The sequence below is a fragment of the Pteropus medius genome, unplaced genomic scaffold (genome assembly GCF_902729225.1).
Source record: "Pteropus medius unplaced genomic scaffold, Ma_sr-lr_union100, whole genome shotgun sequence".
Taxonomy (NCBI): Eukaryota; Metazoa; Chordata; class Mammalia; order Chiroptera; family Pteropodidae; genus Pteropus; species Pteropus medius.
Window position 1 is genome coordinate 9,820,905 of NW_024350924.1, and position 21,950 is coordinate 9,842,854.

The following is a 21,950-nucleotide window of genomic DNA, read 5'->3' on the forward strand; positions in this document are numbered from 1 at the left end:
CATTATCTAGAAATGCAGATGTGGCCTTAGGCCGTGGAGGTAAGTGGAGGGCAGAGCGATAGACAAATGCCTTCAGGACCAGTGACAGTCACCCACTCTATTCCCACTTATCTCACTCCTGGAACCTAGCGCGGGAATCATCTTGGGATGTGGGCTCAGCATAGCTCTGCAAGCCACCAGGAATGGCGTGGGGAAGAGGATGCTGACCTCACAGAGCTGAGCTTTCTTCAAGCTCAGAATCATTCTCCAGCCCAATGCCCAGAAGGGAAACGATGTGAATAGTGTGTTTTCTTAACCCGTCACTGAGCGAGACGATTCATTTTTCTTTGCAGGATAAAAATTCGAAAGCATGCTATGTGATATGGATGTCCCGAATTGAATTAGCATCCTGGCTTCAGTGAGTTGCCAAGCAGCCAAAGCATAGGGAGCGTGCCCATGCTCCTGTATACAAGAAGTGCCCCTTGCGGGGTGCTTCCGGGGCTGGTTTAAGAGCAGCAGTGGGCACCCCTGACGCACACTGCCGGCAAGGGGCAGAGCTGCCTCCTTGCAAGCAGGGCCTTATTGAACAGGGCGCCACCTTGGTCCACAGTCAGCACAGCATTGAAGTGAAGACCAGGGAGGGAGTCATAGGTTCAGCTGCCTATTCATACTTCAGTGAGATTGGCCTGGGCCGTTGCCAACACTCTGGCCTGAATTGGCAGATGCCAGGAGGTGGATGTAGGTGGCACTGCCCCTGTCCCCTTATCCACAGATGGCGGTGGATGCTCGTTATGGATGTGGGGCTTTCCACCTGTGGATGTCAGAGTTCTGGGTAGGTCTTTAGTCTTGGAGGAAGAAAGAAAGAAAAAGATCTGATGTGTCACTGGAAGGAACAGTGAGTTGCCTCTGTCTAGAAGTCCAGTGACTTGAGTTCTTTTCATAGCTCTTGTCAGGACTAGCTGTGTGACAAGCCACCTAATGTCTCTGAGGCCCGGGTTACTACTCAGTGGTCAGAAGAGGAGTCCTAACAGATTGGTTGCCAAGGCCAAGGTCAGAACTAGATCTCAAGGTTGTCTAACTTGGGCAGGTTCTGTAGGGCTCAGGGAGTGTCGTGCTAGATTTCCTTTAGTGTTCAAATGAATTAACTTATGAATTCCTACACTTTCAGAAGAAATCTGTAATGTGGGCCACAGGTCTTATCTAAAATGGGATGTGCAGTGTTTTATTCTAACAGATGTGGAGAGGAAGAATGTTCTTGATTTGTGTTGTCTAATATGGTGGCCACCAGCCACACGCGGCTATTAAACTCTAAATTTCAATTAAATTAAATAAAGTAAAAATTTCAGTTCCTCGGTCACACTAGCCACATTTGAAGCGCTCGGTAGCCACGTGTGACTAGTGTCTCCTGCACAGGCAGCACAGGCATAGAATTTCAGAAAGTCTGTTGGTCAGCAATATTCTAGACCTTTGCCCAGACCACAGACGGCAGCTTCTTGTCCCTTAGTAACGGGCACAGATGGTTGTGCCCTGGGGTGCCTATGTCCATCTTTGGGGAGTAAAAGAATGGATTAAATTCCATTTGGACAAAGCAGTACAAGAAAAACCTCAGGCAAAGGGTGTTGAGAGAGATGGGGCAGGGGGCGGCTGGAGGAAGGAATGGGGAAACACGCAGACCATTCTGTGCCTTGAGTCTTCACTAGACCAGAGCCTTGGTAGGACAAGGGCCCCCAGAGAAATTGTCACCCATGCACGGCTGACGCCAACAATGGAAAAGCGTAAGGGGAGCCAGGGCGCCCTAACCCCAGGCAGGGCCTCTGTCAGCACCTGCTGATCCCGTGGGGCCCGCGTCACAGGAGAGAGTGTTGCTGCACAGCCCGGCAGTGGCGGGCGGAGTGGGGACAGCTGAGACCCTACGAGAATGGATGAGGGGTCACCGCTCAGACACTGTGCCCCTTAGGCGCAGGTCTGCACTGTCAAAGCCAGCGCGTGTTTTGAGGCTGAAGCTTGGGTGTTAGGAAGACAGTGTTCGTGACACAGCGAGAAGGCTTTTCTGCAGATTTGGCACATCGGCTTCGCCTCCTCTGTCGGCCCTCCTGGCTAGGAGGCCATGTGCATGGTGGGGAAGGGAAGAAATCAGAGGCGGATGGCAGAGAGACGGTAATCTTAGCTGCTGTCTGGAAGCCACCTGTGAAGGGAGTCACCTTTCTCTTCTGGACTTACTTCCAGGCGCAGCTGCAGGGGATGACACCGAAGATGCCAGCACCGAGTTCACGGACAGCATTGAGGAGGAGGTCGCACACAGTAGCCACCAGCAAGTAAGTCCGAGTCAGGGTCTGGGGTCCCAGAGCGGACGGCTCACAGCCCTGTGAGGCTTGGTGGCCTCCTGCAGCCCGTGCGGGCCGAGAGCGAGCAGCTCGCTCTCCCTGTAAAGCGCTTCCCCGTCTCCCTGCCCTCTCTGAGCTTCCCGGCCACCTCGCCAACCTCTGTCCTCACTCCACTCCTCCCAATGACCCACCCCGCTGTTTCACTCCTTTTTCCCTACTCTTGCTTCCGGCCCCTCCCACCCACCTTCACCCCCACGTGCCGTCTATAGCTGTAGCTTCAGGAGCATTTTTACCTCCAACAAGACCATGGACCCTTCCCCTCTTGGGCTTTGTCACTGAAACACACCACAGAAGACTGGGCATCACCGAAGGGCTGCGTGGGGAGGTGGCAGGGCCAAGGCCCTGCTCAGGAGAGTGCCCTCTGGGAAAACCCAAGAGGATGGGTACTGCCACAGAAGGGCTCATTGACAGCGAAGTCTCGTTCTACAAAAGAAAACTTTGTCGGGCAGCCTGACCAACCAGCCAGGTCACGACGTGTCAGCAACTGGCGGATGACGCTTCTAGAGCAAGCTCCTGCCGAGCCTGAGAACTTGGTACCTGAGGCTGGAAGGCTGTGCCCACCAACCACCAGCGAAGGTACAACCAAGCAAGTTCTCAAGCCCAAGAGCTGAGTGTCCTGGCCCTCGGGTTAAGTCGCCAAGAAGGTGACTCGCTCTCACTGGAACGCCCACGTGTCTCCACCTTGCCCAGTGATGTTTAGCAGTCACGTGTCCCAGACGGACCGTGCCTACGACCCCGAGTCGTCGACGAGAAAGTGGATTTTTGGTATTTGTCCTTCTGCGGAAGCAGCTGGACTTTCCTCGCGAGAGCGTCCTCGGGGCTGTTAGAACTGTAGGGGGCGTAAGGCCTCCTGGGTCTGTACGTCTTCTGCACGAGAAAAGAGGAGACATCTAATAGGCCAGCAAGAAGAGCCCAGGCGAGTGGTCTCCAAATCTCATGGTGGCCCTGGAGGACATGGGTGGGTGTCTGGAATTCCTCATGCCCTCCTCGCAGACCCTTTACCGTCCATCAAGACCACTTTCTGTTGCCCTAGCTGAGCCCGACTCTACCTTCCGCCTTGAGCTTCTGCACGAGCTTTGCTTCTCTGCTTGGCCAGCTGCTGAGCTGTCCTAGCTGATGCTCGTAGCCTTAACTACGTACAATGCAGATCCCACGGCCTCTCGTTTCCTGATTTCACTGAGGACTTGGATGAGCAAGAAGGACCTGCAAGGTGACCAAATATCCACCCTTAGGCAGAGCTAGGTTGGGAAGTCAGAAAGTCATTGATGGTTATTGCTACCGTGGGACAGGATTAACTGCAGAATAAATGAACAGGGGACACAGACATGAAGAGAGCCGGATTCTGATTGACGTGGTCTAAAGTATCCTGATGGTGCAAGTCCTTTGCTCTGATTCTTAGTGGCAGGCCACCTGGTTAATAAAGTCATTGATTTCTCAGCCTTCTTTCTTATAGAGTAGCGTAGAGAAAATGACCTGAGCATATTTGAGAGGGTCAGTTCAACCCAGAATAAACCTTTACATCAGGTCATTTGTATTTCCCTTGCAACATCTGCCCTATTACTTGACATAAGAAGTAATAAATTCTGGGTTCAGAAAAACTGGATTGGGGCTCGACTCATGATAGACAACATACATACCTATTGGACGAAGAATATCCTGGGTAAGCCACATTTTGCTTTCCATCACCTTTCCTTGAGAATCAGATCTTCAGCGTTGGGTAAGAGGTGTGTGAAATCACTGTAAATTTACTTCGACTTGTCTGGAGCTTGAGGATGTCACTCTACCAATGAAATAAAGCTTGTTTTGCCATAACTGTTTCGTGTCCAGTTCTCAAAAATGTGTTTGCTTGTTTCCAGTGAAATGGTCCCTCAGGATTAGGTTCAGAGTTCCTCCTAGTTGTGTCCTTAGAAAGTTGACTTTATTCTTGACACAAAATTTCCTTCCTTCCTCAAGCAAGAACCACCTTTTGGCCACAGTAAATTGCTTCATCCTTACTTCTGAACTCACCCACCTTAGGAAGTCTGAGGTCCGGCCATGACGGTGATTTTCCCCAGGTACCGCCCACAGAATTCCATTCTTGATGAAATGTAGGATCTGTAATAAATATCTAGAAAATTCCTATGAAAGAAACTAGAGAAGTTGATCATTGTCTTCCTTCATTCGAACTTGCGCAATGCAGAAAAGTTAATCAAGAATCAAGATTCAAATCGAAGGAGAGAAAAGTCAGCAGACTTAATGTGATGAACTTGAGAAAAGATCATTTTTATGCTCCTATTGCTCTCTGAGAACTAACTTTAGTGTGAGAGACGTGAAGCCATAGGGTAAAAAGAAAACAGCTCTATTCAAACAAGAGTTCAGGTCTGCACACAGACCTCTGTGAGGGAAACGGAAGCCCAGCACACAACAAAGTTAAATTATAGCATGAATGCAATAGAACCGATGGATTAGGAAATGGAGAGAGAGAGAGAAGAGAGAGAGAGAGAGAGAGAGAGAGAGGAGAGAGAGAGAACCTATGAGAGATGTAACTAACAATTAACCTAAAGGATTCCTACTACTATCAGGTGTTTTGGAAACCCCGGGGTTTTATTTAGGGGGAAAAAGAGAAACACTGGCTTCCCATAGATGATAAAGAACAATTCATAAAAGGCTAGATCTTGAATCACTTTTCATTTACACTTAAATTTTACATTTAAATTTTAAAGACAAGTTAGCCAAAATAAGCTTCCTTTGCCATAGAAATAGGAAAACCCAATTAGTCTGGGAACAAATCAGATCTCAGTTTTCTCATTTTAAGGCAGGAGATTAGACCAGATGGCCATTATGGCCCTTCTGGTGTGGCTATTTCATAGATATTAATTTTTTCTTTTTACAGAAAGTAAGTATATTTAAATCAACAGAAAAAGATCATATTTATCGAGAAGGCACTTTAAAAATGGGTGGAGATCATTAAAGTTAGGCTTTATTTTTAAGCAGAAGGAACACTTAAGAACAAACGTACCCTTATTCAAAGCTGATGGCAATGGGTACTTAAGTTAACTGCAAAGAGTTTATATAGAAAGATAACCTCACATAGTGTAAATGAGGGGTGAGGTCATCAACTTTCAAAAGTGGTTTGATCCAGTCCCCTTCCTTTACCTAAGTGCTTCGCGGCACAGGCAGAGGTGGCCTCCAGTCTAAGCCTGGCAGTAGAGCCATAGCAACAGACGTCCCAGAGCCCCGCAAGGCTCAGGCTCACACCCTGGGTGGGACTGGATCCCTAGGAATGAGTGACTGCTTCTGTGCATCTCCTCTGTGACACGGGTGTGCATGTCTTTGCGACCTCACCTGCTAGGCTGCTAAACGCCATTGCATGTGGCTTTGCGCAAAGCCAAGCAGCTCTATGAACTATCGATCCATTAGCATTCTTCTGGACCCTGTTCTGTTTAATATATTTGTGAGCTGCATGAAAAAATAAAGCATATAATTAACTCTACAAATTGTCCCTAATCAAGTGGCCACTACATGATTTATGGAGGGGCATGTACATATTTTGATGACTTTGATTATTGAGAAAGGATTCTATATAGCCAGAATGAATTTATAAGTGACAAGTACAAGTCACAATGTTTCGAGAGATAAAAGATGCCAAAGAACATGGCCCAGGAATAGCTGTGGGGAGAAGTGGGAAATTGGGAGGTCAAAATTGACCTGAAGTCGGGGTAAACCCCAAAATGCTGCCACCAAGAGGAAAAGGCAACATGACATCGGGATATAAGATTAGTATCGGCAGACAGGCAAATTCTCGTGCTAAAATAATCAGTCATACACTAAGTCGATGATCACATTCAGGTTTTACCCTCTTCACGCCTAAAAGCCTGGGAGAAACTGGAGAGGAGCCTAAGATAAACAAGAAGAAAGTCTAAAAGTTGAAAATTCTCCTTTGAGGAAAAACCATACGAGCTGCTTTAGTTCGAACATTGAGAAGTAACTTCGAGAATATCCTAAAAAAAAAAAAAAAAAAGTGTTAGGAACATTTTTCTGCCTTGTTTTCTTCTCACATGCTGAGACTTGTAGAGTTTGATGGCAGCCCCAGCCAAAGGGTGGTTAACCAGCAAGTTGGCTCTCGGCAGGTGTCCTCACCTTCACTTCTTGATAGTTGTGGGGTGTGATTCTCCTGCTGCCCATGAAATTGAGCGTGCCTTGTCTTACCTGCGGCTCCGCCCAATTCTCGTTCTGTGACTGTGACTCCTGATTCCTGAGTGCCCTGAGTGCCCCTTCATAATCGTCCTCTTTTAGAGTCTGAGTTAGAGGCTCCGGGGATCTTTGCACTCAAGGACCGGAGTGTCTGGAGCTGCTGAAGCTTTCTGACTTGGGAGAAGACCCCCGGGGACCTGTTTCCCCTCAGGAAGAGAAGAATCACAGCAGTCACACCCTCCAGTTCCGTTTCAACCCCGTTGCTCTGCATGCGTTTTTAAGAGCTTGTGTTTTTCCCTCACCCACCTCTGGACTGTCCTCTCCTGCCTATGGCAACACTTCTCCCCGCTCCAGGGCGAGTCCCCCCCGCCCAAACCTTATGGCTGAGGAAATCCTGGGAGTGAGGGAGCTTTGGATCTGCCTTTTTTATCCCCATTAAGGACTGCCATTGCGATCTGGTGCTCCTCCTGGATCCTCTTCACCGACCTAACTTTAAACCACGATTTTCTTTCAGCTCATCAAGGTGGCTCTGGAGAAGAGTCTGGCAGCCGCGGAGCCCCAGAACGTGTCTCTCCCGCCTCCCTCGGCGACAGGAGGCGAGAGTAACAGGGCTCTCCAGGAGGAGATACTCCACCTGAGAGCCGAGATCCACCAGCACCTGGAGGGGAAGAGGAAAGCTGAGGGGGAGCTGAAAGAGCTAAAGGCTCAACTTGAGGAAGCGGGATTCTCCTCTGTGGCCCACATCAGGTAGGACATGCCCCCCAGGGAAGGGGAGACCCACCTAGCCGAGGGACTCCCCTCGCTGCAGCCAGGGCATTCGTGCTGCCATGGGGCTTCTTGGTCCCCATCCCAGGCTCCATGCATTTGTAGGGGTCCCCAACCTCTGGGCCGCGGACGGTACCATCCGTACCCTGTTAGCAGGAGATGAGTGGAGGGCGGGTGAGCAAAGCTCCATCTGTATCTGCAGCCGCTCCCCAGCGCTGGCATCACCGCCTCAGCTCCGCGTCAGATCATCAGGTGTTAGATTCTCATAGGAGCACCGGTCCCTGGTGCCTAAAAGCCTGGGGACCACCGGTTTCGGCACAGCTATGCAGATGTACAACTTCTAATTCATACTCTATTGTTGCCCTGCCTATTATGTGCCCCTAAAACATCCCTGAACCATAGAATAATATTAGCACTGAAGGGGACCTTTGCTTCAGCCTAATGTCCTTGTAATTTCTTAAGTACATTCGATTACAGTTCTGATTGGTATTATTTATTTCTCCCGTGTTCCTAGCTCCCAGTTTTTCATCTAGTGTTTGAAAACTGACTGCTGGTCATTAATAGAACTGTAGAATCCAAAATAATAAAAAAATTCGTCCCTGGCGAGGCCCTTATTTTTTTCTTAACAGTTTAAGTATCTTTGTTTATTCCAGAGGCCACCGCAGGTTAGGGCGTGAGGCCGTGTGGCACAGGCACAGACAACTGTGCTGGCATCTTGAGTCCAAGACCTTGAGTGGCGGTGCTGCCTGCCACCAAGGATCCATGGCCGTGTGGGCAAGTCTGCTGCTCTTCCCGAGCCTTGGTCTCCTCGTCTGTAAAGTCAGGTCTTTGTCGCGGGTCTCTGAAGTGGCGTCATGCTCGGGGGTGTCTCTGATCTGTGACGGCCTGAGATGTAGGTGAAAGGGGCTCTTGGGAACGGAGGCCAAACGCCAACCCAGCCCACGACGCCGTGTCTCCCGCAGGAACACCGTGCTGAGCCTTTGCCTCGAGAATGCGGAGCTGAAAGAGCAGATGGGAGAAGCGATGTCCGACGGATGGGAGATCGAGGAAGACAAGGAGAAGAGCGAGGCTGCGCTGGCCAAAGCGGGGCCGAACGACAGGAGCCTTCAGGCCGAGCTCAGAAAGCTCCAGGGCAAGCTGAAGAACGCCCGCAATGTCATCAGCCTCCTCAAAGAGCAGCTGGCGCTGAGCAGCCAGGAAGGACGGAGGCAGCTCAGTCCCCAGCTCCTCGTGCGCCTGGCCGGGGAGGTGGACGGGGTGAGCACAGAGCCGGGGCGCTGTCCTGGGCTGCACCAGCGCGGAGGGGAGGAGGACGTGACCGCGAGGCCCTGTCCCGGACCCCAGGGCCTCGGCCTCGGGGGTGCCCTCGCCGCGGATGCCCACCAAGTAAGTGTGGGGTTAGACGGGGAGAAAGGCCCTGGGGGAGGGGAGGGGGTGTCAGCTTTGACCTTGGGTCAAGGGGTACCGAGGGAAGGGCACCTCTGGGCCACAGCAGTGGGGATAATGTTCCGCACTCTTGCAGCCCTTAGAAAGGCTTTGCCACCATTGTCCCGTAAATATTTCTCCAGTAGTTAGCTTTCTGTGACTATGTCCTGAGCGCTTGATTTTCCAGATGACACACTAGGTGTGGCTGCAGGCAGGAAGACCCGGTCTCTGCCCTTCGGGTACTCGATATGGAAGGGAAAGATGACACAAAAGCAGATCACCTCAATAGGCTGCGATACAGGGGCGCATGGGGTTCAAGGCGGCCCAGACGGGCGGTGTGTAATGACACCCCTTCCTTATCACGGCCATTTCCGTCACAGCTCATCACGGGTGTCTGTCCCTGGGTCTCGGAAGGGATTGTCAGGATCCTCCTCAGGGAGGGGCTTTGCCGACGATTAAGTAACATGGAGAATGCAGAGGGTGCCGAGGGCGACCGGGGCGGGAGTGGAGGGAGCGATGAGTGGAGGTTTCTACCCCTTCTTTTTTCAACCATCGAATGAACCTTTACCCAGAGCCCCTCCGTGGGCGGGCACTGTGCTGTGCCGCAGATGCAGAGATGAATAAAACATGATCCCAGCTCTCCAGGAGCTCTGTCTAGAAAGACGCTGCCAAACGGCATGAACAGTGCTATGACGGACACATGAGCAAAGGCCACAGGGTTCAGAAGGGGAGGTGGCTCTCGCTGCCTGGGAGATGACCTCAGACTGCCCTGATCCCTTCTCTTCTCTGTGCTGGCTCCTTTCACAGCTGAATAACCAGCCCCGGGCCTGTGTCCCTGGGCCTCAGTCAGGACTTAGCCTCCCAGTATCCACCAAGCACCTGCGCTCCCAGCTGGCTCAATGCAGACAGCGCTACCAGGATCTCCAGGAGAAGCTGCTGATATCAGAAGCCACTGTCTTTGCCCAGGCCAACCAGCTGGAGAAATACAGAGCCATGTTCAGTAAGTCTTCAGCACCCCATCGCCAAAGTGGCCGTCTTCTCCCTGAGAAGCTACATGTTCTGCACGCTTCACGTGTCTTCCCCAACCTCAAAACAAACTTAATCCTGACCGTGGTCCTAGAATTGTGAGAGTGGACATGTAACTTCGGTTTGCAAGTGGCAGAGAAGGCTAGCAGGATAAAGCAAGTGGGCAGTGAAAGTAAGGAAGAGACAGGCGACCATCTAGGTCCGGCTGTTCCTGGTGGAGTCAGCAAACTGCCTGACCTCGTGCGACAGTAACCGACCGCTCTCTCTGCTCCTCTTTGCACTGCATCAGGCTCTTCAAAAACATACCGTCTTTGTTGGGCTAGAGCTGGTGCTTTCCAGTAGGAGCTCCAGCAGTGATGGAAACGTTCTCTCTATCACATGTGCTTGCAGAGCACGTGAAATGTGGCTGGTTCAACCTGAGAACTTTAAGTTTTATTTAATTTCAGTTCATCTAATATAAAAAAGTCACGTGTGGCTAGTAGCTGCCTTATTGGACGGTACAGATCCAGATGTACTCTAGTTCAGATATTTACTGAGCCTCTGTGGATGAAGGACTTGCTAGTTTTAGTGGGGCATCTACAGGTGAGAGTATACAACACCTGTCTTAAAGATTTTTGTCCCAACTCAGCCTCGGTTACCTGTAGGCGAGGTGATCAGTGGCAAACACAGGCTCATGCTGGTGGAGGAGGGACCTGCCACCTGGAGCAGGTGGTCTCTTTTACCACCTGGGTCCAAGGAAGCACCTGTCCCACTCTGGACCTGAGTTCCCTGCCCCCCAGGGCCAGCACGTGTGCCCCTGACTTTGAGGGTGCAGGTGACACCCTCTGTCTCTTCCGAGCAGGCGAGTCCTTGGTGAAGCAGGACAGCAAGCAGGTCCAGGTGGACCTGCAGGACCTGGGCTATGAGACTTGTGGCCGAAGCGAGAATGAGGCTGAGCGGGAGGACAGCACCAGCCCCGGTAAGAGTGCGAGCGTGGGTACCCTGCCCTCCCCGGAGCCCGTGTTCGTGTGCAGGTGCCTCTGATGAGTGGGAGGGCTGAGGGCGTGCTGTAGACCCAAGGGGACATGGGACCAGAGATGGACAGGAAGTTGGGAGAAGTCTTGCCCAGAATGAGAGTAAGTGTAAATTTGAATTTCTGCAATTAGTTTTCGGCATCCTGCTGTTAGAGAAAAAAGTGTTCTAGCCAACTGATTGTTATAGAAAAAAAATAGTAAGGCTTACTTACTGGTGGAAAGACCAGAGGAGCCTTTGAAAAGTTGTTTTTCTAGTATAAAAGGACTGGGACTGCGAAGACACCTACCAAACTGAAATCGAGAGGAGGACAAAATGCTCAGTGAAACAGGGTGACCGCGCGTGGCCCGCACGTGGCCAGCCTGAGCCGGGGCTGCACAAGAGCCTGCGTGGGCTTCGCTCTCACGATCAGTGTCCTCGTGGCCGACCTGCCTCCCTGGGAGGGGAGTGGCGGCGGCAGCCTGCCCGGCTTTGCTCAGGAGGGCGTCTCTGTCTTTTCGCAGAGTGTGAGGAGCGTGATGGCCTCAGGGAGACAGTCCCCATGGAGGGGCCGTGCTCCGAGCAGGGGGCCCTGGGCTCGGCACTGGCCGGTCCCCCTGGGAGGAAGCCCTTGGGCAGCCAGCTACGGAAGCAGGACGAGTTCCAGGCACGTGGCAAGTCAGACGACATCTCCGTCCTCCATAAGGACATCAGAGATCTGAAGGCCCAGCTGCAGACGGCCAACAAGGTCATTCAAAACCTCAAGAGCCGGGTCCGGTCCCTCTCGGTCACAAGCGATTATTCATCGAGTCTGGAGAGGCCCCGCAAACTAAAGGCGATTGGCACCCTCGAGGCCTCCTCACCCCATAGCGTCACCGACGAGGACGAGGGATGGCTGTCGGATGGCGCTGGGGCTTTCTACCCTCCAGGGCTGCAGGCTAAGAGGGAGCTGGAGGGTCTGATCCACAGAGTGTCTCAGCTGGAGGCCCAGCTCCCGAAGACCGGACCGGGGGACAAGCTGGCGGAGGAGCTGAGATCGGCCTCGTGGCCCGGGTACGGAGGGCGCTCTGCGGGGCCTCGCCTGGCTGTGGCGTGTGTCTCGGTTTGTGCCGGTGGTGGGGAGGCCGGGCAGTTGGGAGGAGAACCCATTAGGCACTTATTTCAGTGGGAGACTGAGGTCAGAAGGACAGATGGGCAACCAGCAGGGCGTTGGATGGTGGCCCAGTCTGGGGGTACCAGGGCTCTGGGAGGTCCTCCTAGGACTCTACTGGTGAAGTGATAGTACGTACAGTATGGGATTAAGTCGGGTCAGGCTGCCTGGTGTGGATCCCGGCTCTGGCACTTACTCGCTATATAACCTACTTCATCTTTCTGAGCCTGTTCCCGTACTTATTCAATGCGGATGATCAGAGAACCTATGTCAAAGGGCGGTTATTGGGTTTAAATGAATTCGCATAAGTGCTTTTATAATGCCTAACGTATATTAAGTTCGCAGTACCATTTGCCATAATTATTATTGTGATCGACACTTTGTGCCGGAAGACACCAGATACACATCCATCTCGGTGTCTGTCTTGATCACCTGTGCTGAGTAACGAGCCACCCGAATTTAGTGGCTTCGAACAGTAATCAATGTGGGTTGACTGGGCTCACTGAGTGGCTCTCGCTCGGGCTCTCTGATGCGGCTGCCATCAGACGGTAGAGGGCAGGGGTCTGAAAGGTCCAGCTGGACCAGACACGTTGGTTTCTGCACTGATGCGCGTGGTGACTGCTCCATGGCTTCTCTTTCTCCACGTGGCTTCCTGCCTTCCAGAGCCTCTCCTCCTGGCTCGGGCTTCTTGTAGGAAGGCGGGCTCAGGGTAGTTCCCTCCTACGTGGCAGCCAGCTTCCAGGGGACAGGAAATGGAATATTCCAGGCCAGTTAAGGGCTACTCCAGGATTGGGCACAGTATCACTTCCACTGTATCATCTTGGCCAAAGCGGTCACGGAGCCCAGTCAGGTTGAAGGGGGTGGAGAAGGGCTTCTACCTGCTGAGGAAAGAACAGCAAAGCCTCACGGCAGACGCGGGATGGAACGGGGGCCGTGTAATGGCCGTCTGTGCAAATACAGTCTGCCACGGTGCAGATGGTCTTAGAAACAGATGTGCCAGGTCCTGTCCAGACCTAGGATTGAGTGATTCTACTCGCCCCAATTTTTAAATATTTATTGGGTACCTAGTATTTATTTATACTTTATTGTACCTACTCAATAAATATATTTAGTATTTATTGACTATCAACTGTCAGTCTCCACTGTACTGGTGCTTTAAGGGGCGTAAAATATGGCACCGTCTTTCCCCCACAGGACTTATGATTCATTTTGGGCATATGACTAACATATATAAAACAGGGGAAGAACAGTGGCATAAATTGTTGGTTGCAATAGTTTCTCAGAGCAGACCCGAGTCTTAAATACCTCCTTTGGTCTATGTGCCAAAATGCCGCTTGGGGGCGTTCCTTAGCGATGTTCTCAGGGAAGTGTGTGTGGCAGTCCCGACAACGTATCAGGCACTCTTTCCCATTCTTACTCCTTCCTCTTCTTGTCTGCGTCAGGAAATATGATTCCCTGATTCAGGATCAGGCCCGAGAACTATCCTACCTACGCCAGAGAATACGAGAAGGGAGAGGTATCTGTTATCTTCTCACCCAGCATGCAAAAGATACAGTGAAATCTTTCGAGGACCTTCTGAGGAGCAACGATATCGACTACTACTTGGGGCAGAGCTTCCGGGAGCAGCTCGCCCAGGGGAGCCAGCTGATAGAGAGGCTCACCAGCAAACTCAGCACCAGTAAGTGGACCCCAGGGCGTTGGGACACTCTCAGTCCCGCCCACAGCCCCCGGGGACTGAGACGAGGGCCATTACAGGAGGGACTGGGTTGGAGAGGCCATGGTTACAACTGTAGAAACATCATCGTTCATGGAATGTGGCCCTAGGGAAGGAGGCTGCGTTCATCCAGCGCCAAGGGGGAGAAAGGGAGATGGGATCAGAGGACCTTGTGACGGTGAAAGAGCCCTGAACTCAGCCCCACAAGATGCAGGCTGCAGCCTGGATGCTGCTGTTAACTTCCTCTGGGCAAATGACTTACCTTTTCGGTTTCTCTGTTTCTTCATTTGTTGCGTGGTATCGTACACGAATGTAATCCAACGTAGATAGAGCACCATGCCCTTTTGAGCAGGGTTTAGGTTCTGAAGGTCATATAGTCCAAGGGCTACGAATGTTGGTTATTATTGGAGCCCTTTACTTAGAAAGAATTTCCTGAGAGCACCTGAGATTGTACAGCAGGATCAGCTTTGGGGGGCAACCGTGCCACCTCCTGGTGGCAGGTGCAGAGGTGGGACAGGGCTGTTTGTCATCCCCTCAGAGCAAGCTATGATGGGACACAGCCCTAAAGCCACAGATAAGTCTGTGGCAGATGTGGAGGCTGGAATGTTCCAGAAGGAGGCCAGGCAAGTGCCTTTTAAACTTCTTCCCGTTGATTTAGGGCAGGGGAAGTCACGATGGCGACCAGCTGGTTAGGGAAGGGCTGCCGGCGAGCTAGGAGGGCCAGCTGGATCTCCTCTAACGACACAATCTGGGATCTCCCAGAATAACCCTCCCCCACATCCCGGACACGCACAGAGTAACCACTATTCTGTACCCCAATAGGCTCCTGCATTTATAACGTGTGAAGTGGGACCTGTTTAATTTCTTACTGCTTCTTTCTGAATTTGTTTTGCAGAGGATCATAAGAGTGAGAAAGATCAAGCTGGACTTGAGCCGCTGGCCCTCAGGTAATTCAAAACAGGACCTTGGAGAGGGATCAGGAACAAGGCCCAACGGGCCAGGCATGGCCGTAGCTTCACAGTTGGGGTTGTGGGGAAAGCGGGTTGTAATCAATGAATTTTCATGGAACACTTGACTCTCCTTTGATATAATTCTACTGATTTCTATTTGCATACTTTTTCTCCAGGCATAGGAACCTACAGTCAGTCTGAGTGAATGTGAGCTAACCAGGTTTCAGGGGATCTCTGCAGCCCCGAGGGGCTCTTCTGTTTTGCCTCCGTGTGTTTAAAGGCCAGGGTGTACTTTTTGCCAACCTGGTTTGCCCCGTGTTGAGTTGGTAATAAGTTTATAGCCACCCGATCTCCTTGGGAAAAAAGAATTCTGTTATAGTTCCTGGTGAAAAAGGCCGAGATGCTGCGAATCACTGGGAGGCTACTGCCTTAGAAACCAGTTTTCAATGAGTCACTGCATCTAGTTTTATAGTGAGCAATAAAATACGGGCTCAGAGTTTGTCGCGGCCACTAGTTCGAGCCCCTTTGTGTCATGAGTGTGCTTTAGACCACACAGTGCTTCTCAGAATATCCGTGACGAAGGACAAAGTGTTTATGTTTTTGCTCTGATTTTCATTTCTAACCCATCACAGACACATACATGGTCTGTCCCTCCGTCCTCCAGAATACTTCACTTACGCTCTCGGATGTCACGGCAGTGCCCAGCTGCTACGTGATTCCCAGGCTTACCTGTGGTTTCTGTACTCGGCTTGTTGGAGACTGGTAACTGACAGCTCTCAGACTGCAGCCGTGGTGGGGACCACACTCGAAGCAGCAGCATCTTAGAGGGCGAGCTCAGTCTCCACTGGCCCGCCATGTGCCGTGTGGCCAGTGCACTGAGACATCCCTTCTCCTCCCTCTGCACCCGCCTGCTCTCTCCCCCTGAGCAGAGATGGGTTATTTCCGTCATTCTCCGCAGGAATGGTCCCCTTGACCTCTGTGACTTTTTCCATGTGCCTCAGTCAGGTCCAGCTGGTCCGGTGACCTTGGTTTCACCTGTTGCTCTCTCCCCCCCACTAGGCTCAGCAGGGAGCTGCAGGAGAAGGAGAAAGTGATCGAAGTCCTGCAGGCCAGGCTGGACGCGGGGTCCCTCACCCCCTCCAGCAGCCGCGCCTTGTCCGACTCCCACCGCTGTCCCAGCAGCTCCTCCTTCCTGTCCGAGGAGCTGGAAGCCTGCTCTGACATGGACGTAGCCAGCGAGTTCACGCACTACGAGGAGAAAGCTCCGCCCGGTCATTCAGGTAGCCGCCACTTCCTGAGTGGCACCAGCTTTATCTAGGCTGACAGGTGACCTCCATACCAGGCCTCAGAGACCCACCTTGGTGTGGATCAGGCCGAACACGGCTCTGGGACCAGGCACCGAGCACAGGCCCCAGGGGTCCGGGATCTTTGCTCTGCTCCGGACTCTCCGAGTTAGCCCTGTCGCCGGGTGTCCACCGGCACGTGCGTGCTGCAGGTCACCGGGGGGAGCGAGAGGGTCGCGGGAGACGTTTCTTTCCCATGGCCTCATGAGCGCAGATCTGTCCGGCTGCCCTCCTCCTTCAGGAGGGCACACGTCACCTCCTGGCCGTGATCTTAGCTGCAGCTGCTGGACAGCGTCCCTGGGTGTCTGTGGATGTCCGCAGATGCCGCTGGTCTTGCCTGGTATTTTTGGAGGTGCCATTCTAATGGTTTCAGGGCTCTGAGCCCCAGTGTCACCTCTAAGGTGGCTCATCTCGCGAGAGCTGTCTGCAGACAAGGGCACGGACACTGCTCTCCGTCCTCGTCCTCCCCTGGCGCCCGGGGGTAGCTGTGAGCCAGGCTCCAGCTCTCTGCAGAACATCAAACATTTCCTTTCATTCATGGGTTTTGTAGATTCCATCCATCATTCAAGTCATTCTGCTGTACTGTCTTCTAAACCATCCGCAACCAGTGCACCTCAGGGGGTTCAGGCCGAACCCAGCAGCAACCCCAGCAGCTTGCCTGCTCCCCAGAAACGCCCCCAGGAGGCCAGCCAGGCCCATCCAGGTATGCAACCGCCACTGGCCAGGGCTCATCTCCTCTCCCCCAGCTGCCTGGTTGACCGTGTTCTTCAAGGACAGATGTTTGCACTGCTAGGGGCTCATGTGCATCAAATCCTCGACTAAATCAAGAGGCCATCCTAATTTGCTAATAGTTTCCGACTTTTTGTGTCTCAAACGTTTTAGGAAAAAGGAAGTCATCACAGCAGGCTTTGAGCTGCATACCAATTTTGACGAGCAGTTGGCTAAATCATTTTAAAAACAAACATTTTCATTTTTTTTCTTTCATTTCGCCCTGGGGAACAGAAGCAAAATGTTTCTCCCAGGATTACTGTAGCCAAAGAACAAAAAGAAATGAACATCTACTGCCCCCTGTACGTGCCGCCCATTGTATCTGCTGCAGCCCCTGCAGAGGGCGGAGCTGCTCACTGCCAGCTGAGGCCTCCGAATCCTCAGACTCACATTAGTTATCACTGAGGATTTCTGTGTGGTTTGGCAGGCCTCGATGTGTACGTGCTGTGTGTCCTGGGGCCAGTTAGAGGGGCACATTTCATTTACCTGCCTCGGCATAGTTGCTGGGGTGCACTGCTCAATCACAGCTCTGCCCCGGAGATGCAGCGAAAGGGCCAAGCCTCGTCCTTGCCTCCCACCCCCACCGCAGCTGGCCGGCTGCCTGCAGTGTGGTTGGTGGCAAGGTCGGAGTTGTGTAGAGGTGCCCCAGAAAGCACGGTGCTTTCCTTTCCTTCCGTCGCCCCCATCTCTCCTGACGACTTACCAACCGGAGTCTTGAGGAGGACGTGTCCGCCTCTTCTGAGCCTGGGCTCAGTTTCTGCTCCAAGCGGGCAGCAGCCTGACCGGGAAGCGGTGGGGAAAGGCGGTTCGCCCAGCACCACGGTTGACTCCTGCGTGAATGCCTCGGGCTCAAACAGAACAGGAGGCCAGGGGTTTTAAAATCAGCATGTCCCCCTAGGGGACTGTCACAGGCAGCTCGGGGTCTTTGCAGTACTGTTCTGATCCTGCATCAGCATCCTGGGGCGAGAGATGTGTTTTAGAATGTAATCGTTTTCTGCCACGTGGGACATTTTCCGCACGTCGGTCTTAGTTCCTGCTCCCTCGGTGGGCTACCTGCCCTGTAACTGTCTGTAGGAAAGAGGAAGCAGATTGAAACATCGGAACTTCCCAAGGTTCTTAAAGACCTATCTGCAGCTGTGTTGCACCTGATCATCTGTGAAGATTTGTTTAAATGCAAATTCCTAGGCTCTACTCTCAGAGGTCACGATTCAGTAGGTCCACATTAGGGCCTGAGGAATCTGTGTACATTAAGACTTTTTTCTAAATGATTCGAGTGCCCAGACAGGTTTGTAAGCCGTTGTGTCTAGGTTGCTTCACTGAGGTCTCTGTTTTTCATCTGGTGAATGAATGTGTTGATTTGGGGTTCTGAGATCTGTTTCCATCAGAGTCTTGATTTGCATACATTAGTAATGCAAATTTCCCCACAGCCCAGTCCTCTCCTGCCCCCGCACCCCAGGGTGAGCCCTGACGCCTTCAGAGCAGGCGTTCTGGGTGTAGAGAGAGTCTTAGCATGGGGCAAGCCTGGCACGTGCTGGGAGCAGCACCCAGGGGCCCTGGGGAGCATTCCCGCACAGCTCCCCTGACTGGTGCTGGGATTGCTGGCCTGGGACCGCCAGCTGCCGGGGTCACAGTAATGCCACCTTGCCTTCCGGAGCCAGTCGTTTGCAGGGTGAGCATAGAATCTGTATACGGCATAGCCCTGGCAGGGGTGAAGCGGGGGCTCAGCCAGGCCAGCCTCTTGGGTAGCAGGGCTCACCCTTGGCGGTGGCAGTGATCACTCTTAGCCAGCCCAGCCAGCACCACGATGAAGGACGGCCCCTCCCCATGGAGACAGCTGGTCAGGGAACGTATCCTCTCCGTTTTTTACTCGTTCCTTTCTCTCCTTTTCTCTCTAACAATATGTCTACTCTCTCCCCGACTTTCTGTTTCTAGGCCTTCATTCCCCCTTTATCCCCACACTGGGTAGCCTCCCCCAGGCACCACTGCCCACGGCTCCCAGCTTCCGCCCCGCTGGCCCTCTCCCCCTTGGCTGCTGCGAGACACCCGCGGTCTCCCTGGCCGAGGCTCAGCAGGAGCTGCAGATGCTGCAGAAGCAGTTGGGAGAAAGTGAGCACTTCCTGCTGGGTTTGTGTGCGTGCGAATGGCAGCCCCGCCTGTGTTGCTCTGCATGGCTTTGGCTTGACGACAGACTTTTACGAAACAACGTAGGGGTCCCTGTGACCAGTGGACGTTGGAAGGGTAACTCTGCTTGCTTTTTTGGAAATGTATTCACTGTTCCCTTTCCGACGTGTGTGTCTCATCTGCGAAGAGGTACGTACGTTCGCCAGGCCCTAGGCCCCGCTGTCAGCGTGGGGTGCCAGCGAGTACCCGCAGAGCCTGACGCACTGGCGGTGTGCTTCCTGGCAGGGAAGGGGAGAGAGCTTCTGCGCCTCGCCGCTGCAGGGTGGAGCAGCCGTGAGAAAGAGGGCCACGCTCGGTGCCGTCCTGTCCGTGGCTCTCGTGTCCTCCTGCCGTGAAATGTTTTTAATTGAGGTCAGATGCTGACATCATCAGGCAGGGAGCAGAAAGGCAGAGGAGTGAAAAGCCCCTTCTCCTATCCAAGGTCTATTGCTGCCCCTGGGCAGGTGACAGTGGGCAGCCAGAACAGGAAGCACAGGCTGTGATGTCCGATCGTGAGTCCTGTCCTCGAATTCCCCGGGTTCACAGCTGATGCCACGCAGTCACGGAACTCACAGCCCACACACAGTCATCGCTTAGGAAAGGTTTTACATATGCATGGCTGGATGCCTCATCATAAAAAGCTTTTCATGTGTGATCACTTACAGCTTAGAAAGAATTAGAAAAGAACATCACATGATGAATTTGTTCTTTAGTAGTGCTTAAACCAACCAACAAACAAACAGAAAGCAGTTTGAAATGGCCCTAAAACTACACTCTGTGCCTATAAAGAAGCTCAGGTGAGCCAGAGATTGATGAGTCACCACACAAAGACCACAGCCAAGAATCTGTGTACCTGAAGCCCCAAATGCCATCTGGACCATCATTTGTCAGCTCTGAAAATGGACACACCGTCATCTCGGCCTCCAGTTTGGTTTCCAGAACTAGGTAGACTAAGGCCGTTTTGGGGAGAGTTCGTGTGTCTTCCTTCCCGCAGGGAGTGGAGTTGGAGGCTCCCTTCCGCTTCTCAGCTCTCTGGGCTCAGCCGTCCAGGCTTCCCTAGCACCATGCAGCTGGCCTGCCCCGAGCCTCACACAGCCGTGTGCGGGGCGGAGCCAGCGCGGGAGCCAAGGCGCAGGGACGCGAAGTGCTTGCTCGAGGTCACTAGTCAGTGGGAGAGATGGGCTCGTATCCAGGTGTCCTGCTCCCAGTGCCGTTCCCATTACACCTTTCCTGCCAGGGGTGGTTTCGTTATCGTCCTGCTGAGAGCATGAGCTGAGCTCAGCTGAGCGGGTTCTGGAGGCCCCCCTGCGACAGTCCCTTCTCTCTTCAGAGACCAGCAGTAGGTGCCGGTGCCTCCCCCCCTAAAACGTATCACTGTAGCAGTTCTGGTACCAACAGTTGATGGATAGCAGATTCACCCCAGGCCAAGATGGCAGAAGTGTTCTCTAGCGTACCTCTCCTCTTCCCCTTTACTTGTCCACGTTTGTCAATCCGTCATTGTCCGAAGGGAAAGATGGAAGGAGAGCGCTGCACGAAAAGCGGTTGCAGATGGGGGCGGAAGTCGTATCCAGTCTGCGCCATCGACCAGACTTCAGGGGGCCCGGCCTTGGTGGGGGGCGGACGGTGGCAGCCCTCGTTTTCTCTCGGGAAGCATGGTCCGCTCTGAGGGACCATCGCCTACCCGCGTGCCTTGTTTGCTTCGAACCAAGCTTCCGTGCGGCATTGGTGCATGGCGGCTTCTCAGGTCACTGTGGCGCTGCAGCCTCGTTGTGTAAGTCTCTGGTGTCTGCATGGCGCAGAGCACGTGCTTTGTACTGTGTGGCCGGGGCGTCTGGGACGTGAGACTCCCTCACTGTTACCGATAGACCTGGAACCTCCTGGAACCTTGGTTAAAAAGTAAGCTGACTGTCGCCAGCCACTGATTTCCTCCTTGGCCTTGTTTTGGGGCAGGGTTGGAGGTGGAGTAGGAAGGAGGTAGGAAATCACATCTTTATTGAATCTTGACTAAAATTTAGATGCTTGCATTTTTCCTCCCCCTCTTTAGCTCGCAGGGATCCCAATGAATATCTGTATTTTGTAAACTGAGGAGGGAAAGACCCATGACAACACTTCCCAAACTTTTTTGCCTATTAGAATCACCTGGGATGGTTTAAAAACAGCCAGTGGTCAAGCTGTGCCCCATTCCAATCAAGACAAAGTCTCTGGGGGGGTCCAGGTGTGTGTGTGTGTGTGTGTGTGTGTGTGTGCGTGCGTGCGCGCGCGCGCGCGCACATATATACGCACATACACATTCACATACATACATACACACACACACATACACGTACATACAGACACATATACACGCACACACATTCACATACATATATATTTAATGTTTTTTGTGCCGTCCCAGGTGATTCCAGCATGTAGTCAGATTTGAGGACCAGTTACAAATGGAGATAAAAGTCGGCACGTGCCACGTGCATCTCCCCCTCGGAGCCGTTTTGCTAGGGCCGGGGAAACGATGCCCTCACTTCCACGTGCTTGGGTGGAGCAGCCCGTTCCCTCCCTCTGCCGCCCAGGTCGATAATCCCTGGAGAAAGCAGCCTTCTGAATATGAGCGTTCCAGACCACGGCCCTGCCCACCCCTTTCTGACTCCCCACCCCGAGCTGGGTGGGCTCCTTTTTGCTTAGAAGCAGAGATGATGATGCTCAAGGGAGGACCCATGGTTTCACGAGATCTATGATGAAGCCAAAGGCCCCGCCCCCCGGGAGGGGTCCGCAGTGATTCCTTAGGCAGAGCGCCCGACATTTTGCAGTCCCTTGAATCGTGGTGGGCGAGGGCCAGGTCACCACCTACCTTACGTGGAATCTCCTCCAGCCTCCGCAGAGACCTACTCCGTCTGGAGGAAATGGGGCCACCATTTCTAGCCAGATTTCATGTCCATTTTCTCCTCTGACAACCCCGGTTAGCTTCTGGGGGAGGTAAGTGCTCAAAGGCAGACAGACAGCACTGTTCACTGGTGTGCTCCGTGCTCTAGCCCATCACGCTCTTGACCCCTGGCTTCGGGAGTGAGTTCCACTCTGGAACTTCCCCCGACTCTCTCCTGAGGAATTACAATGGGAGCCAGGAGTAGGACC

At 52.9% G+C, this 21,950-nt stretch overlaps 1 protein-coding gene across 5 annotated transcripts in view; it reads left to right on the top strand.

Moving 5' to 3' along the window:
* PDE4DIP (phosphodiesterase 4D interacting protein) overlaps positions 1-21,950 on the top strand; it is a 179,228-nt gene that overhangs the window by 141,406 nt on the left and 15,872 nt on the right. For 2 of the 5 annotated variants that reach the window (XM_039841359.1, XM_039841358.1), the window contains 11 exons: positions 2,206-2,294; positions 7,051-7,283; positions 8,264-8,687; positions 9,534-9,726; positions 10,594-10,710; positions 11,267-11,795; positions 13,335-13,570; positions 14,502-14,553; positions 15,616-15,836; positions 16,450-16,602; positions 18,600-18,773. In XM_039841359.1, coding sequence (XP_039697293.1) covers positions 2,206-2,294; positions 7,051-7,283; positions 8,264-8,687; positions 9,534-9,726; positions 10,594-10,710; positions 11,267-11,795; positions 13,335-13,570; positions 14,502-14,553; positions 15,616-15,836; positions 16,450-16,602; positions 18,600-18,773 — 2,421 coding nt within the window. Of the gene's footprint in view, positions 1-2,205; positions 2,295-2,572; positions 4,176-7,050; positions 7,284-8,263; positions 8,688-9,533; positions 9,727-10,593; positions 10,711-11,266; positions 11,796-13,334; positions 13,571-14,501; positions 14,554-15,615; positions 15,837-16,449; positions 16,603-18,599; positions 18,774-21,950 lie in introns of those variants that run through there. The other 3 variants (XM_039841355.1, XM_039841356.1, XM_039841357.1) reach the window with 3 other exon arrangements.